At 42.8% G+C, this 18460-nt stretch overlaps 1 protein-coding gene across 3 annotated transcripts in view; it reads left to right on the top strand.

Annotated features, from left to right (window-relative positions):
* CABLES1 (Cdk5 and Abl enzyme substrate 1) overlaps window positions 1-18460 on the top strand; it is a 159264-nt gene that overhangs the window by 128932 nt on the left and 11872 nt on the right. For all 3 annotated transcript variants that reach the window (XM_088469614.1, XM_088469613.1, XM_088469612.1), the window contains exons 5-8: window positions 8587-8692; window positions 11321-11477; window positions 14784-14887; window positions 18120-18226. In XM_088469614.1, coding sequence (XP_088325740.1) covers window positions 8587-8692; window positions 11321-11477; window positions 14784-14887; window positions 18120-18226 — 474 coding nt within the window. The remainder of the gene's footprint in view (window positions 1-8586; window positions 8693-11320; window positions 11478-14783; window positions 14888-18119; window positions 18227-18460) is intronic.

The raw sequence follows: 18460 nt of genomic DNA, 5'->3' as shown, positions 1-18460 counted from the left end.
ATTGGTAATATAACAGCTGAGGCACAGGCGACCACGTAGCTCCTGAGTCCCTAGTTTTCTCATTCCGAGCAAATTCCACATGGACTCCTTGTAGCAGCGTGAATCCATGCGGCAAACTTGCTAATCCCTGTTGGCACCTGAGAACATGCAAACCATGCCACCTGTGCCTCAGCCAGGATGCCAAGGAAAGGTGAGCTCCAGATAAGCATGTCTGTAAAAGCTGGCCATTCTAGTATAACCAAACTGGGAATTATGACCGTTGCTGCGATTTGTTACTGCAATCGGTGAAATAAAAGTACATAAACGTGGAATAGTAAGTCACTAAGCATAAGGATCATGATGGTGTGGTAGCAGAGAGTTCAGAGGGAGTGCAGTTAGAGAGAATCTGGAATGAAAAGTGATAGCAGAGGAGAAGCATTTTTGGGGTAAAGTAGACTTCTCAGACACGGTGGAAATTATCCTCTAATATAGGCCGCAGAGTTGAGCAACTGGGTGAGTATTGTTCAGGGGGGCTAGCACCGGGGTGGCAGTGTGATACTATCAGTCCACATAACTTTTAATAGTCTAGAAGTAGGAGGTAGGTAGTTTTGGGGTCAAAGTTCAGACTGGGGACAATGAGTTAATATAGATTGGCATCCTGCCTACGTGTTTGTGAAGGAGGGCATGATAATATGCAGCTGGTGGTGAAAAGGTACAGATACTCCAGGTCAAGGGGCTTTGTGTGATAGGCTTGTCCCAGGGTGAGTGGCTGGAACTTTGGCAGTCCATAGAGGTATCCAGGCTGGTCAAGGTGAATAGAGGGCCAGTTGGAGCTGTCATCTTACCCAGCAAGAGTGCTGGTTCATGACCTATGCAAGCTCATTGCTCATTGCACATAGGGGGTCATTCAGACCCGCTCACGAGCGCAGGACGCTCGCAAGCGGGTCGATGTTCCCCCACTGCGCATGTGCACGACGGAGGGAGTTCCGTTGTGCGCATGCGCGAGACCCGGCGAGCGACGGGCTCTCCATCGCTCCGGGTCTCGCACCAAAGGGGCGTGCTGTCGATGTTGATTGACAGCACGCCCCCTTTGGTGGGCGTGCCGGGGGCGTGCCTGCCAGACGGAGCGCCTACCGTCTGAAGCCGGCCCCACTGACATCACTAGTGATGTCAGTGGGAGTGATTTTGGCTCTGATAGAGCCAAAATCACTCCAGGGCTTGCGGCAACGAGACCCTACCGCAGGTTCTCCATCGCAAGCCCGATGGTCGCGATGGTCTTGACCATCGCGACCATCATCATGGACGCTCGCATATGCTGTGGGTGGTCACCCACAGCTATGCGAGCGGCCAGAAGGCCGCTCCATTTTCATGGAGGAGGGCCCTGATTCAGAGCGAGTGCTCTTGTCAGAGCGTTCGGCTCTGAATCAGGCCCATAGTTCTGGTCTCAGCTCTGTGGATGCTCCCCAACAGCAGATGTAACAGGCAGGGTATGAAGCTCTTGCCTTCACACTCCATCAGCTGGTCATCTGTGTGGAGGGGCCTCAGAGGATGACCAAGTGGCAGGTTGCAATCAAACTCAGTGGCTGATCCCATAGAAGGCCCCTGTTACTGCTATCACCACTACTGATTGTTTTCAAATCTCACTGGCTCCAATATCTTTATCATCATGTAGCCAGTAGTCACAATGTGCAGAAAGTTATACTAACTAATACAATATCATAAGTCTGATACAGTATATTATAGTGCTAGTAGGCCTAAGTGGTAAGGGGAAGGCCTGACCATGAGAAGTGGGTAGTAAACTAAACTTACAGTAATGATGGACCAGCCTAAAGGCACATTGACATATTTTGTTTTTCTTCCATATGATTTAATGAATAAGTAATGAACATATACATTTATTATTTACAGCTTCATAAACCATTATATTATATAATATTATACTGCCCTCTGCTGTGTTTTTTTTTTCCCCTAAAACCCAGCCATAGTGCTTCATAGATGTGAAGCTTGTGAGCAGGGCCCTCTTACCTCTTTGTCTATGTGTTATTACTAAGTCTTGTTATATTACTTTTTTGTTCCCAATTGTGAAGCCCAACAGAATATGCTAGCTTTTATATAAGTAACTGTTAATAAATAGTAGATAAGATTCTTGTAGAATCTACCTCTTTTTTTTTTTCTTCTCAAATCTACTCTCTCCCCTTATTTTCTTACTAGCATTTGGCAGCAGCTTCGCTCCCGTGGATGTCTGTTATTGCTCAGCGGAACTAATTTTACAGAAAAAGTAGTGGCATCCAATATTGTGATGTATATTTGTAGACATTGGTCACAAAATGTCTTTGTAAACAGTATTTGCAGTTTTTCCTTCAGGGATTAACCCAAAAAGATGCTTGAGGCTACTAACTCGTGAGCAAGCCATGTAAAGCTGCCCATTGGTGCGCCATCTGCTGGATTGACATGTATACTGCAACTTCATGAGTCAAGATAAGCTGCCTGATTAGTGCTCAATATATAGTTGGATTTTCCTACAAAATAGATCTTGAGATTCATCTATGTATTCCTATATTCATACATATATAACTGTTTGCGTTCGGAGCAATATGTGTGTGTGTGTGTGTATATATATATGTGTGTATATATATATATAATATATATAATATATATATATATATTATTTTTGTTATAATATACATAATACACTTTTTGATTTGAGGATCCTGTGCAAATTCTAATAAAAAAAGCATCTGTTTTTTTTCCTTTGTTGCCCCTCTCCCTGATGTCACATTGAGATAACACATGCCTCTTTTCAAGGTGACTAAGCTATATAATATTGAAAATGCAATCCAAATTCATCCCATAGTTTTTGCGTGATGCCGGAACGAACAGACAGACAAAAAAAATTTCTGAAAAAAAAAAAGTTAGTCTCCATAGTTAATACACAGTCCCAAGGAGTACATTTCTCCAGAACAATGTCTATGCATTATAAGTATAGATTGCAGATAGATAGAGAGGTAGGGAATATGGGAGACACCCAGCTCAATAGCTGCTACGGTCAGAGAAATGTGTTCTAGCATAGTGTGCCTCACTGCACTGTTTGTGTTTTTTGTTTTATACAAAATGTGTCTTTTGTTCCAGAGATGTAAATCATACATTGGCACTTAATATAAAGTGCTTGTAAACCATGTTTATTTGACCTTTCTTAACCTATTATGGGCTAAAATTATTTGAATAGTCTAAAATAATTTAAAATGTTAATAGTCTTAAATATCAACTCATAAACAGGAAAAAAAAGTTGGGACAGTGTCCTCTTATTTGCAGTAATTTCTTTCCATATCACATCCTGTGTGAAATAATGTAACCACAACGGTGAGTTAGCACTTAGGGATGCTTGCATGTCAGTTGAACTACTATTTTCAACATAATTTCAGGGGAAGGGGGATTGAAAAATGACAGGCTTTTATCTGTGCAATATCCACCTTGCGGAACTGTTTCTCACAATAATAGAATTGAGTATTGTGAATAGTAACTGATCATTAATATATTTTTCTCAATTAAAATATAAGAGGTGTAATGCAAGTCATTTGGTGTAATTGCAAAATAAACTCTGCAATATCTTCCATGTGGGGAAGCACCAGACTAGTTAGTATTCAGTTTTCTTAAGTACAGCTATTCCAGCAGATAGGTTTGTTAACAGTAGCTTTCAGCCTTGTGGCTCCGACTCTATGGAACTCGCTTCCCCACACAGTTAAAGAGGCCTCCACTCTAGAATCCTTCAAAAATAAACTCAAGGCTCACCTGTTCACCCAAGCATTTCACAAATGTTCCTTGTTAAGCTTGTTTTGTATATTATGCTGTAAAGGTAAATGTAATGCACTTTGAGTGCTTAAGGAGAAAAGTGCTATATAAATAACAATTTTATTATTATTATTATTGTTGAGTGTCTGGTATGACTGGAGTCACCCTTGGCACACTGACTTTTATATTAAGCTGCACCTAGGTAGTCAAACAGTTACATCCCAATAAACAAAAACAATAAACAAAAACAATATATAAGAAATATACTTTCCTTAAAACTTTCAATGTTGCTCTTTGGTCTCCAATGCAGGTATGTAAAATCATGAAGGATATTTTTAATTAAGGGAGAGAAAAATATAAAAACCTGGTGTAATAGGAAACACACTATTGTTTTTATACAAGATCCAGATATCAATATACAGTGCATCTGGAAAGTATTCACAACGCTTCACTTTTTCCACATTATGTTACAGCCTTATTCCAAAATGGAATAAATTAATTTTTGTCCTCAAAATTCTACACACAATACCCCATAATGACAACTTGTAAAAAGTTTTTTTTGAGATTTTTGCAAATTTAATAAAAAAAACAAAAAAAAAAAACAAAACTAAGAAATCACATGTACATAACTGTTCACAACCTTTGCTCAATACTTTGTTGGTGCACCTTTAGCAGCAATTACAGCCTCAAGTCTTTTTGAATATGATGCCACAAGCTTGGCACACCTATCTTTAGGCAGTTTCACCCATTACTCTTTGCAACACCTCTCAAGCTCCATCAGGTTGGATGGGAAGCTTCGGTGCACAGCCATTTTCAGATCTCTCCAGAGAAGTTCAATTGGATTCAAGTCTGAGCTCTGGCTGGGCCACTCAAGGACATTCACAGAGTTGTCCTGAAGCCACTCCTTTGATATCTTGGCTGTGTGCTTAGGGTCATTGTCCTGCCGAAAGATTAACCGTCGCCCAAGTCTGAGGTCAAGAGCGCTCTGGAGCAGGTTTTCATCCAGGATGTCTCTGTACATTGGTGCATTCATCTTTCCCTCTATCCTGACTAGTCCCAGTTCCTGCCACTGAAAAACACCCCCACAGCATGATGTTGCCACCATCATGCTTCACTGTAGGGATGGTATTGGCCTGGTGATTTCCTGGTTTGCTCCAAACATAACGCCTGGCATTCACGCCACAGAGTTCAATCTTTGTCTCATCAGACCAGAGAGTCCTTCAGGTGCATTTTGGCAAACTCCAGGTGGGCTGCCATGTGCTTTTTACTAAGGAGTGGCTTCCGTCTGGCCACTCTACCATACAGTCCTGATTGGTGGATTGCTGCAGAGATGGTTGTCCTTCTGGAAGGTTCTCTCTCCACAGAGGAATGCTGTAGCTCTGACAGCGTGACCATCAGGTTCTTGATCACCTCCCTGACTAGGGCCCTTCTTCCCCGATCGCTCAGTTTAGACGGCCGGCCAACTCTAGGAATAGTCCTGGTGGTTCCGAACTTCTTCCATTTGCGGATGATGGAGGCCACTGTGCTCATTGGGACCTTCAAAGCAGCAGATATTTTTCTGTACCCTTCCCCAGATTTGTGCCTCGAGACAATCATTTCTCAGAGGCCTACAGACATTTCCTTGGACTTCATGCTTGGTTTGTGCTCTGGCATGCACTGTCAAGTGTTGGATTTTATATAGACAGGTGTATGCCTTTCACAATCTTTTCCAATCAACTGAATTTACCACAGGTGGACTCCAATGAAGCTGTAGGAACATCTCAAGGATGATCAGTGGAAACAGGATGCACCTGAGCTCAATTTTGAGCTATATGGCAAAGGCCATGAATACTTATGTACATGTGATTTCTTAAGCTGGCGATACGTGCTACAATTATCGGGGCGATCTGCTCGACATCCACTTATCGCCCCCGATAATAGTAGCGTGTGTGCGGGCGACCAAGGGTTAAGTATTGCTCGTCGGGCATGCCCGTCCGATGCAATATTTATGAGGTAAACTGTCGGCCTCATTGGGCAGTGTATGCCCAGACGCAGCCGACAGACAGACAGACATTTCCTGTTTTCCTTCCAATGGAAGGAACAGGGAAATGTCTCCACCCCCGGGGGCGGAGCGCAGATGTCGGCATAATACACTGTGAGAAATCTCAGTGTATGCTGCGGACATCTGCGGCTGGCAGGCTGCCAGATGAAATGTCTGTCGGTCTGACAGGCATTTTATCTGGACGTGTATGCCCAACTTAAGTGGGTTTGTTTTTATAAAATTTGCAAAAATCTCAAAAAAACCTTTTACACCTTGTCATTATGGGGTATTGTGTGTAGATTTTGAGGACAAAAATGAATTTATTCCATTTTGGAATAAGGCTGCAACATAACAAAATGTGGAAAAAGTGAAGCGTTGTGAATACTTTCCGGATGCACTGTACATGAAACGAATAAAGAGTTGTAAAAATTAGCATATACAGCAAGATGGAGGATTACCAGATACCTCATAAAAGGGCCTGTAGATCTAAAGTTGGAAGTCTCCAGAAACCTCTTGGAGGCCTCTCTGGATACTCCCAATGATCCTTTGGACTCACTTTTGACGCATTTCAAAAGACTGTCTTTCTTCCTCAGGGCAGTGTAGGATTGTTGGTTTATTCTTCATCACTCTGGTGTGTGGTAAAGTGTGGGTTGCTACTGATTACAGACATTATATGTTTACATTGTTGCTCAAAATAAACTATGCATGTTACAAAACTTTTCCTCAATTGCGGTCTGTGACTGCTGACACCACTGTCAAATTTGCTCCCTAGAATAAAATTTGGTGCATTCTGAGCACTATTGCTGATACATCAGAGTCTACTCATTCTGACCACTTTGTGGAGAAAACAATCTTTATAGTGGCAGCGATGATTGTTTTGGCAGGAGTCTTCGACATCTACCAACTGTGTTGCAATGATATTTTTCGGTATTCTGTGATACCTATTGTGTCTTCTGTTTTTAGAATATTCTTCAGCTTTATGAATTAGGGTTTTGGTTTGCTCTCTATTGGTCTTGTTGGTTTATTGATGACATTTAATTCATGAGATTTTACTGGGATTTATTTTTTAATGCTTTGTTGCAACTATACGCTGTAATATATTATTTAAACCTTATTTTAAAGGCTAATTCTACTTTCAAAGTTGCTGTTAAACGTGTGACCGTCTGTGGCTGCGATTCAAATGTTAGACGTCCCCTGCTGGGCGTCTGTACTAATAGGCACCTGACGGAGCAATTCAATTGTTTGTCCGCCTATTTATATTGACGCCCAGCAGGGGGCATCTATAACAATTGAATCCCCAAGTTGCATTAAATTATTTTGCATGGTTTCTCAGGGTAAACTTTACTATGGAATATATATGGTCTACTGGGGCAGTAATTGTTTAGTTTGATCTGTGTAATAGACATTGCTATTTACTGCAACATTTACACTGTGCCTTCCCATGGTAAACTTTATTTTGTGTTTTCTCCCTGCACCTGTTAGTTCTGGGTATGATTCTAACACTAGCCGATTCATCCACGCTCCCCTCCTTCCACCAAGACTGTGTTTTAAAAAGATTGAAAGCATTAAATTTGCCACAGAAGCTTTTACAAAATATATTTCTGTGGCCCAAATATTAGCTCTATGACCTACTGTATATACTTTTCTTTATAGAAGGAATGCTGTCACATATAGATAGTGGATGCTGGTCTGTACTTTAGGATTGGCTAAGACCCAGGACAAAGGTGCAAAGTCTAACGTGTCGGTGGTATTCTATTCACCAGAGGCCCTCACGCGGAGGTTTGCTGCTCCCGGTCACGGCTTTCTGATTAGGGTCTCGATTCAGACCCGCTCGCTACATGCATACGCAAATTCGGCTAAGTGACAGCAAGGCAGGCGATCGCAATGCAAGGCATAAGCACGCCCACTATGTCTTGGCGTGCGATCACTCTGTGTATGCACTCTGTGTATGCAGATGCCCACCAGCCTGTCTTAAGATGCCCACTTGCGCACACCATCTCCAGGATGTGTATGCAACCATCGGAAGCTACCTAGCGAGCGAGTCTGAATCAGGTCCCTGGTTCCTTAGTACATATGCTTGTTCCACTGCAGTGTAGTAGGAAGTACATAGGCATAGTTGACAAGCTGGGTCAGAACCAAAAGACGATACGGTACCAGGGATCAGACAGAAACAGGTCGCTGAGAATAACCATGGTCAATTCTGAATTACCAAGCTCAGTACCAGTGAGGAGACCGAATCTTGTCAGAAGCAAGTCAAGGTCAGGAACGAGCAGTAGGGATCACTAGTGATTAGTAATTGGGAGTATGGTTTGGGAGCCTATACTCTGGCACTGTCTAGTGCCCAGAAACTCGCTCTTATATGGAGGCGTTAAATTCGTGTGCTAAACGTGATGTCACTTTTGGCGTGCCTGACCCTTTAAATTTCACACAGGTCGGCCCGTGCCCTCCCCACACCTCCCAGGGGAACCACCAGCTGCACACTGCCACCGAGGAGGAAGCCAGAGGACACAACAGCGGGCGTTGTGGTATTCGCCCTAGGCTGCCAGACCTGGTAGAAGCGTGCCGGTGTCCGGCGCGCTGTGACAAATGCTCATTTAATGTTTGTGCCTATTGTTCGCCTTTTTAGTGTAGTCTTCTATAGCTATTTTGCTTAGATTTACAAAAAAGGATAATACTGTACATTATAGTGACTGTTTCTGATGCAAATTCCCACTCATCATTACAAAGTAATCATATTGATGGATGAAAAGGTTGTACTGGCTGGGTACATGTTTTCACCGTGTTCATGTCATGTACAGGGACTTGAAACTGGAAGGTACAAGACAGCGCCATTCCTCCGGTGGAATGAATACAAGAGAAATGATTCTTGGTCTTGAAGGAGTGGAGCTTGGTGCTGATGGGAAGGTGAGAGTGTAAGAATTGCTTTTCCAACCTGTTCCTTGTTACCTACAAAGCAGCTTACTTTCTACTGGTAGGTGTACTAATCTGTACTTAGTTACCCTGTCAGTCTGTGCTGGGACCTGGATAGCATGCATTGTTGGGACAGCTGACTAATGGTTTGAGAACCATTGGTCGATCTACTTGACCCAAGAGTATTATATACACTTCTGACAGTTTTACACCACTATGTTCCAATAACGCAAAGCTGTTTTAATGATTACAGAGAGCTTTCAAATTAATGCACATAAAGAGCATGTACAGGACACGAGATGATGGTAAATGCAACTGAGACAGAGCTTTCTTACACTGGCCAGTATGTTTGCTTCATAATGCCTTCATAGTCTTCAGATTTGATTGTGCCCTGCACAGATTCAAGCACATTCTGCCACACACAGCAAACCAGCCCCAAAACATAACCGAGCCTCCTACATGTGTCACAGTAGGTATGGTGATCTTTTCTTTGAAAGCTTAATTTTTTCATCTGAACATAGATGTGATGTGACTGGCCAAAAAGCCCCAGTTTTGACTCACTGTCCAAAGAATCATTGTGGTTTGTCAACTTGCATTTTGGCAAACTCCGGTAAGGCTCTTAAAGTGTGTTCTTATTGAGTGTAATATATAATTAATAAATGTGTGTGTTCCCGACGATGAAAGTCCGACACGGGACTTAGGGTAGGCGTCAAAATACTGACGCCTATCTTAATACCGATGCCGGAACACAGACAGACGCCATCCCGAACCAGGTAAGTCTGGGGAAAATTAGCTGTTAGCCACGGGGGAGTTAAGTTTAGGTAGCATAGCAGGGTTAGTGTTAGGTTTTGGGGGGGTTGATTAGGGTTAGGCATCCCGGGGAAGGGGGGTGGCATAGGGTTAGGCACGAATGGGGAAGACTTGGGTTTAGGCACTAACGGGGAGGGTTAGGGTGCGGGGAGGGTTAGGGTTAGGCTACAAGAAGGAAGGGTTAGGTGGAGAAGGGGGGGAGACATAGTATACTTACCCGACCCCTGTCGGAATACCAACCATCGGGATGCCGCTGTTGGTATATTGACAGGAGGCATCCCGACTGCCGGCATTACATACCGATTCCATATATATATTATATATATATTTTCTCTAAGTGATTTGCACTGAGCAAAGCATATGCTTCTCTCCTTTTAAGTAATGCCATTTACTTTTACATTCCTGCTATAAAGGCAGCACAAGTTATCACATGAAAGTGAATTGTCATGTTAGTGGTCTGGCAGGAAAATACGCCCTTACACCATTGTTTTTATGGCTGGCCAGTAGGCAGTAACCACCATGCTCAGAAGTAAATACTGAATACGACAGTTGCCAGATCACTTGAGAAAAACCATGCCCTATAAATTCTATTTGTCTTTTGGGCACATCTGAGCATTGGTGTCCTGTTGTCATGCATGAAATCACAATTGCATTTGAGGTATGAGAAAGTCAGTGCTCAATGATAGTCAGGTGATGACAGGCAGAAACACAATACATTTAGTTGAGTAGTTGTTGTAAAGAGTTAGGGCAGAGGCCGTGCTATCAGCAGTACTAATAGATTTCTATTGAGTGGTGGATACATTTAAAGTTCTCCAAGATTTTACTTTGAAATTATGAACATTACAACCAGTAGGGGGGAAGGGGTTTGTCTCTGTGATTTTTTATTTGGGTGGTGGTCTCCTTTTTATGCCTGAAATTCCACTTTGCCAGATAACTGCATGATTGAACAAAGGTGATGTTAAATGTATGTGGCCTCATGTTAGATAGTGGGTTGGGTTTTTTTGGCAAGATAATAAGATAACTTCTATCTCAGTATTTAGTTTGTCATTTTCTATGGAGTATGCTTGAAGAACTTTTGAAATCCTATTTACCCAGAGTGTGTTACGTAAATTTGTTTAGGGAAGCAAATCGCTGGATTTTGCTCATTTGTGTTAAGAAATAATCTACAACACTGACCTGTATCTTAATGCTTTGAGAGTTTCTGGAAATTTCCTAATGCCTTTAGGAATAATGTATATTTATTATTTTCTAAAAGTAGATGTGTAACCCAAAGTCCTCTATGAAGCTAGCCATGACTGTGCCGATCCAATCACTCAACACAACTGCCAGATAACCCCATCTGTACTCCGTTTGTGCACACAGATGGTAGACTAAATTGGTCATAACCAGTCATTGAGTTGGTAGGGGGTCAAACCAAAACCACATGAGGGAGCCTATGCGAATTGTAGGTTAGCACATGAATCTACACACAGGTCAGTGTTGGTATTGGCCGTCAAGTTTTTATATTGTGACCAATGGAACCCAAAAGTTAAGGTCAGTAAAAAAACGGTTTTCAGATCAGTTGGGCAAAAACAACTATGAGGGCCTTCAAGATATAATTACAAGTTAAATATAAAGTAATTGGAAATAACCTTATGAATAACACACGTAATTGTGTTCTTCTCTTTAGAAATAGCCGTCAGTAGCTACACAAGATCAGCATATTATGTCACCATATAACAGAGAAGGGAATGCATGGAAGAAATTACAGCAGTTGTGTTTAAATGTTTAATGTTCAGTGATTAACTGCTGACAATCTATTCTTCTCTCCAGACTGTATCATATACACAGTTTCTATACCCAACCAGTGCCTTGGGAGCCCGCCGAAACACAATAGACTCCACTTGTTCCTTCTCTCAGTTTCGTAACGCAAGTCACCGCAACCTGACCCTGGGAAGAGCCAATAGTATCCAGGGAAGCACTGATACAGGTGATGTGATCGTTTTACAGACGTACAGTATTTTTTTTAACCTGCCATGGTCTTTAGATGGGATATTGATTTCAATGCTCAAGTATGTTCTTTACAGTTACAGTAGCTCTCTTAAAGAAGACTCCATTTATATTTCCTTACTTTGAAATGTGTGTGTATATATGTGTGTGTGTGTGTGTGTGTGTATGTATATATATATATATATATATATATATATATATATATATATATATTGTATACTACCGTTCAAAAGTTTGGGGTCACCCAGACAATTTCGTGTTTTTCATGAAAACAGACTTCTATTTATCAAATGAGTTGCAAAATGAATAGAACATATACTCAAGACATTGGCAAGGTTAGAAATAATGATTTTTATTTGAAATAATAATTTTGTCCTTCAAACTTTGCTCTCGGTAAAGAATGCTCCTTTTGCAGAAATTACAGCATTGCAGATCTTTGGCATTCTAGCTGTTAATTTGTTGAGGTAATCTGAAGAAATTTCACACCACGCTTCCTGAAGCACCTCCCACAAGTTGGATTCGCTTGATGGGCACTTCTTGCATACCATACGGTCAAGCTTCTCCCACAACAGCTCAATGGGGTTGCGATCTGGTGACTGCGCTGACCACTCCATTACAGACAGAATACCAGCTGCCTTCTTCTTCCCTAAATAGTTCTTGCGTAATTTGGAGTTGTGCTTTGGGTCCAATCAAGCGCTGTCCACAGGGTATGGCATGGCGTTGCAAAAATGGAGTGATAGCCTTTCTTATTCTAAATACCTTTTACCTTGTACAAATCTCCCACTTTACCAGCACCAAAGCAGCCCCAGACCATCACATTACCTCCACCATGCTTGACAGATGGCGTCAGGCACTCTTCCAGCATCTTTTCACTTGTTCTGCGTCTCACAAATGTTCTTCTGTGTGATCCAAACACTTCGATTCGTCTGTCCATAACACTTTTCTCCAATCTTCCTCTGTCCAATGTCTGTGTTCTTTTGCACATATTAATCTTTTCCTTTTACTGGCCAGTCTTAGATATGAATTTTCTTTTGCCACTCTGCCTAGATAGCCTGCATCCTGGAGTCGCCTCTTCACTGTAGACGTTGACACTGACGTTTTGCGGGTACCATTTAATGAAGCTTCCAGTTGAGGACTTGTGAGGCGTCTATTTCTCACACTAGAGACTCTAATGTACTTGTCTTCTTGCACAGTTGTGCACCGGGGCCTCCCACTTCTCTTTCTACTCTGGTTAGAGCCTGTTTGTGCTGTTCACTGAAGGGAGTAGTACACACTGTTGTAGGAAATTTTCAGTTTCTTGGCAATTTCTCACATGGAATAGCCTTAATTTCTAAGAACAAGAATAGAAACTCGAGTTTCACATGAAAGTTCTCTTTTTCTGGCCATTTGGAGAGTATAATCGAACCCACAAATATGGTGCTCCGGATACTCAACTAGCTCAAAGGAAGGCCAGTTTTATAGCTTCTCTAACAAGCAAACACGTTTTCAGCTGTGCTAACATAATTGCACAAGGGTTTTCAAGGGTTTTGTAATCATCCATTAGTCTTCTAACGCGCTTAGCAAACGGAATCGATATGATTTACCGCCGGACCCGTCCCCGGCGGTTGGAATCCCGACACCAGGAGGCCGGCAGAGGAGGAAATCCCGATCGTCGAAGGTAAATATTAGCTAACCTATTTCTAACCCTAACCCTCCCTTAGGGGTGCCTTATCCTAACCTTCCCCCCAGTGCCTAAACCTAACCCCCCCCTTCCCCGCTGCCTAAACCCCCCGGGGGGGTGCCTAACCCTAAGTCCCCCCTGGGGGTGCCTAACCCTAACCCTCCATCCCCCTAGCCTAACCCTAACCTCCCGGGGGTGTGCTTAGCCCTAAGTCCCCCTTGAGAGCCCTAAACCTAACCCTCCCCCCCCCCCCCTTCGGCTGTACGCAGTGGCGCCCGGCATCACTTCGACCGGGATGCCGGGCGCCGGTCTCCCGGCGTGGGTAAAATGACAGGCGTCTACATTTAGACGCCTGTCATTTAACCCTCACCGGGATGAAGCAGTCGGGAAGCCGGCCATCGGGAGTACGTCTGCCGACTTCCTGACTGCATACCTAGCAAACACAATGTATCATTAAAACACTGGAGTGATGATTGCTGGAAATGGGCCTCTATACACCTATGTAGATATTCCTTTAAAAACCAGATGTTTGCAGCTAGTATACTTTTTTTTACCACATTAACAATGTATATACTTTATTTCTGATTCATTTAATGCTATCTTCATTGAAAAAAACAGATTTTCTTTAAAAAATAAGGAAATTTCTAAGTGACCCCAAACTTTTGAACGGTAGTGTATATATCTATATCTATATCCAGTATAGGAGGCACTCTAGAGACTTCTCATCACAGGGAATTAAAACGATCTTTTATTTCCTACGTTTCGGGAGTTACCCTGTCGTCAGGGACAATCATTACTCACATACACATACCAAATACATTTAAATACCCCCATTCACATTTAATTAGCACTCAATGATTGCCTCATCTGGAGAACGCCAGCCGCCGAGACCCCGGACAGCGTGGCCAGACAGCACGTCGCCAACCGATGACATCACCGGCTAGCGCCCACCCACCTGAGCGCAACCATAGGTTGCTTAGCAACCATCAATATCAAAACACAAGTTAAAATCGACTAATACATATAAATGAATGCAGTTGAAGCTCTGCTCCCCCTTTATTCAGGTAGCACTACCATGGGCCCATTAGAACATTCCATCACCCTTTATAATAGTACATTAATACTAATAACTATAACGACCCTTAATCATATACACATTAAATCATTATTACTAGGGATCCAATTGCAAAATATAATACAGTATGGACACATTCTGACAGCACACCACCTCCAAATATAATGACTTCAAGCAGTAATGTAATAATCAAAGTTCAGGCAATAAAGTAATTAAGGTCTCAAATAGATTGCATACATACATAACCTCTGCATGGCAGCTTTCAATTCCATCACTAATCCAATAGTGCCCACCATACAGTATGTAAAGTATATGGCAAATAATGTGCACAAACCTGCTCACATTAGGCAGGGTCCAACAAGCCAGTGAAGGTACTGTAGCAGAGCACTTCAACAAATGTATTATTTGGAATTTCCCTATTTATTAGAGTTTTTGCAAAAAAAATAAATGTACGTGTTGTGAAGCAAAGTGCACAGTCCCTGAATGATTTTATGCTTTCCCATGGCTTACCAGATACTTTTATCCTCTTTTATATTTCGTACCTTACATAGGTAGCGACATAGGAGACTTTATTGAGTATGATCCAAATCTGCTGGACGATCCTCAGTGGCCATGTGGCAAGCACAAGCGGGTTTTGATATTCCCTTCTTATATGGTAAGTCTTTACAGCAAGGGTCAGGGAACTTTTTTACCTTTTACCCCAAAATATATTTAGATACGCCGACGTTACCCCCTTGATTTGAAAGGAAGGAAATCATATAGTAGTGCCCCCATATAATGCCCCTATAGTAGTGCCCCTGTAGTAGTGCCCCCATATAATGCTTCTATAGTAGTGCCCCTGTAGTAGTGCCCCCATATAATGCCTCTGTAGTAGTGCCCCCATAGTTATGCCCCTGTAGTAGTGCACCCATAGTTATGCCCCTGTAGTAGTGCCCCCATATAATGCCCCTGTAGTAGTGCCCTCATATAATGCCCCTGTAGTAGTGCCCCCCATATAATTCCCCTGTAGTAGTGCCCCCATAGCTATGCCCCTGTAGTAGTGCCCCTATATAATGCCCCTGTAGTAGTGCTCCCATATAATGCCCCTGTAGTGCCGCTTTTACAAAAAAAAACACTTACCTTAATCCCCTCTCCTGCATCCGCCGCCGTCCTGTCCGCCCGGCTGCTCCTCGGCACTATGGGAGAGACATCATGACGTCTCTCCTATAGTGCGCATGGAAAGAGCCGGAAGCTGGAGTTCAGAAGAGAACTCCAGCCTCCGACTAACATGACGTCTCTCCCATAGTGCGCATGGAGAGAGTCGGAAGCTGGAGTTCAGAAGAGAACTCCGGCTAACATGACGTCTCTCCCATAGTGCGCATGGAGAGAGTCGGAAGCTGGAGTTCAGAAGAGAACTCCGGCTAACATGATGTCTCTCCCGTAGTGCGCATGGAGAGAGTCGGAAGCTGGAGTTCAGAAGAGAACTCCGGCTAACATGATGTCTCTCCCGTAGTGCGCATGGAGAGAGCCGGAAGCTGGAGTTCAGTAGAGAACTCCGGCTAACATGATGTCTCTCCCGTAGTGCGCATGGAGAGAGTCGGAAGCTGGAGTTCAGAAGAGAACTCCGGCTAACATGATGTCTCTCCCGTAGTGCGCATGGAGAGAGTCGGAAGCTGGAGTTCAGAAGAGAACTCCGGCTAACATGATGTCTCTCCCGTAGTGCGCATGGAGAGAGCCGGAAGCTGGAGTTCAGTAGAGAACTCCAGCCTCCGGCTAACGCGCCGCTGCAGGGAAGGAGCCGGGCGCCCGCTGGTAATAACATCTCAGCAGGCGTCCGGCTTAGAGCCTCCCTGCGGCACAGCCGGGCATGCATATGAATCATTCTATATTATAGAATGATTCTTTTGCATGCCCGGCTGTCCGTCCATTACCCCCAGGAATTTCATTTTTACCCCATGTGAGGTAATTTACCACTGTTCCCTGACCACTGCTTTACAGCATTATTTCAGCCTTGGGACTGTTCAGAAATTAATTTATTCAATTGTGTTAAAAGGCAACATGCTAGATTGATATTGCCACAGTTCTGCCTTTCAGAGTCTGGGGTACGGCTGCGTCATTCAGGCCTGCAAAGAGTTTTATTGTAAGACCAAATTATTTCCAGCACTTCAGCCGTCACTGCATTTGTGTATGCAATACCTGTGTATGCCAGCGTGCATGTATGACATAGCCTGCAGATAGTGCTGTTATGAGGTATATATAGTAACTAAACTATATAAAGTAACTTTGGAACTTGTTTAAGTTGTGGTCACTATGTCTGGATATGGCAATATGGCTTGTTAGAGAGAAGCCTGCACTGGTAGAATAGGGGAACCACCACTGGAATCTGCTTGCCCAAATTTTGCATATTCAGTCCTTGACCCTTCAGTTAAACGTAGTGTGGATGACTCCACCAATGTTTGCTATAGAAAAGTGGGTCATGACCGTTTTTTAAAGTATGGCCTCCTTTTCACGTGTAGGCGCATTTCACACGCATATATTGTGCTGTAACATACTAATGTTTCTTAGCCTAACATTTGGCCTAGATTTGTCAACATTTGAAGTTGATTCTAGATCCGCTGACCTTAACCTTGCGCAGGCAAAATATAGGGAATACACCCACCTTGCCCAATTACAAATATGTATTGTTTTCTTTACCTAAATTGTGGGTGGGAGGTTGTGCCCAGTTTACATGGGATCCGGGCACATGGTCGATAGTAACAATGTTGACATTAGAATGTGTCGACATGGTTCAACATGTTGACAGGCACCATCTCAACATCCTCAGAATGTCGACGTGTACACAGTGGTAAGGCTAAAGTACTCCCCGGGACGAGCTCAGTCAGACCTCTCCACCGAAAGTGCTGGTCACATGGCCGCTACCACCAGGGCCTGGTAAGTGACTGTTGGTCCCCCAGGGAAATTAGGCCGGCATTATATCAAGTCGACGTCATTCGTGCAGACGTGATTAATGTCAACATTGTCACTGTCAATATGCTGACTCTTCACCCATATCAACATTCTCATGTCGACCTGATGCCTGTTGACATGAGAATTGTTGACCTAACATACCACACCCGGCTTACATATGAAGAGACCAATCCATTTTGTCTCAAGGTCTTGGTAGCTTGGGAGCCAACTTCTCTTCCCCACAGACAAACCTACAGATCTCATGTTTGGGCTGTGCCCATATGAATGGCCACAGTGAATGATTATTATATTTCTGGGGGAGGGAGTGACAGGATTATTTTGTGTGAGTGTAAAACCACAAGTGATTATAAATCATGGGTACATTGAGGTTAATAGACAAATATGTTGACGCACAGGGAATTTCAGTAGCATTATAAGCACTTGTGTCATTTAAGGTTAGCCCAACGGTCATGTGACATGTGCTTATCTCTGTAGCCATCCATTCTCTGTAATTGGACAATTGCTGCAGTAATATGTAACCACCGTGTAGATTTCTCAGTGTTAACGTAATGTTTAATGTCTCTGGATTGCTTGTTTTATTTAGGGGATGAACAAGAATTACAGTAGCAGTAAAGAAGTCCATAATGAACTGTAATAGGCCAAACCTCTATATCTTAACCCACATTGCGATATCAATCTGCAGCAATTGGCCTAAATCAAGCAGGGCCCTCTTACCCCATTATCTGTATACTAGTACCCAGTGGTTTTATTGCTGTGTTTGTTCCGAATTGCTGCAAAAGTATGCTGGGGCTATGTACATAAATGTTGCTAAAAATAAGCAACATTGATCCTAATTGCCAGCCTGGAACTGCAGCTTCACAAATGATTAAAAGTTAGAAATATGTCAATTAAGAATAATTATTGTTCCATCTGTATCTACTGACTTGTACTTTCCTCTGCAGACCACTGTTATAGAGTATGTAAAACCTTCTGACCTCAAGAAAGATATGAATGAAACTTTCAAGGAGAAGTTTCCTCACATTAAGCTGACTCTCAGTAAGATAAGAAGGTACAGTACAGTACAGTGTGTGTTCAGTCCCCTTACACCAAATACAGGACATAAACCGCTGTATTTCCAGAATACATTGTGTTACAATGATAGTGAACCATGATTTATTACAATGTTTTCTGTAAATCACCACACGTATATCAATAAACTTAAACTGACAGGATTTAATGCTAATTGTATGTTTAGAATAGATGTATTTCTGTATTACACCCATGAGCTGTGGAGTCACCCATT

Source organism: Taudactylus pleione, unplaced genomic scaffold (assembly GCF_031769625.1).
Source record: "Taudactylus pleione unplaced genomic scaffold, aTauple2 ptg000093l, whole genome shotgun sequence".
In the NCBI taxonomy this organism is placed as follows: domain Eukaryota; kingdom Metazoa; phylum Chordata; class Amphibia; order Anura; family Myobatrachidae; genus Taudactylus; species Taudactylus pleione.
The sequence above is the reverse complement of the archived record's forward strand: the minus strand, read 5'-3'. Positions and strand labels throughout refer to the sequence as shown.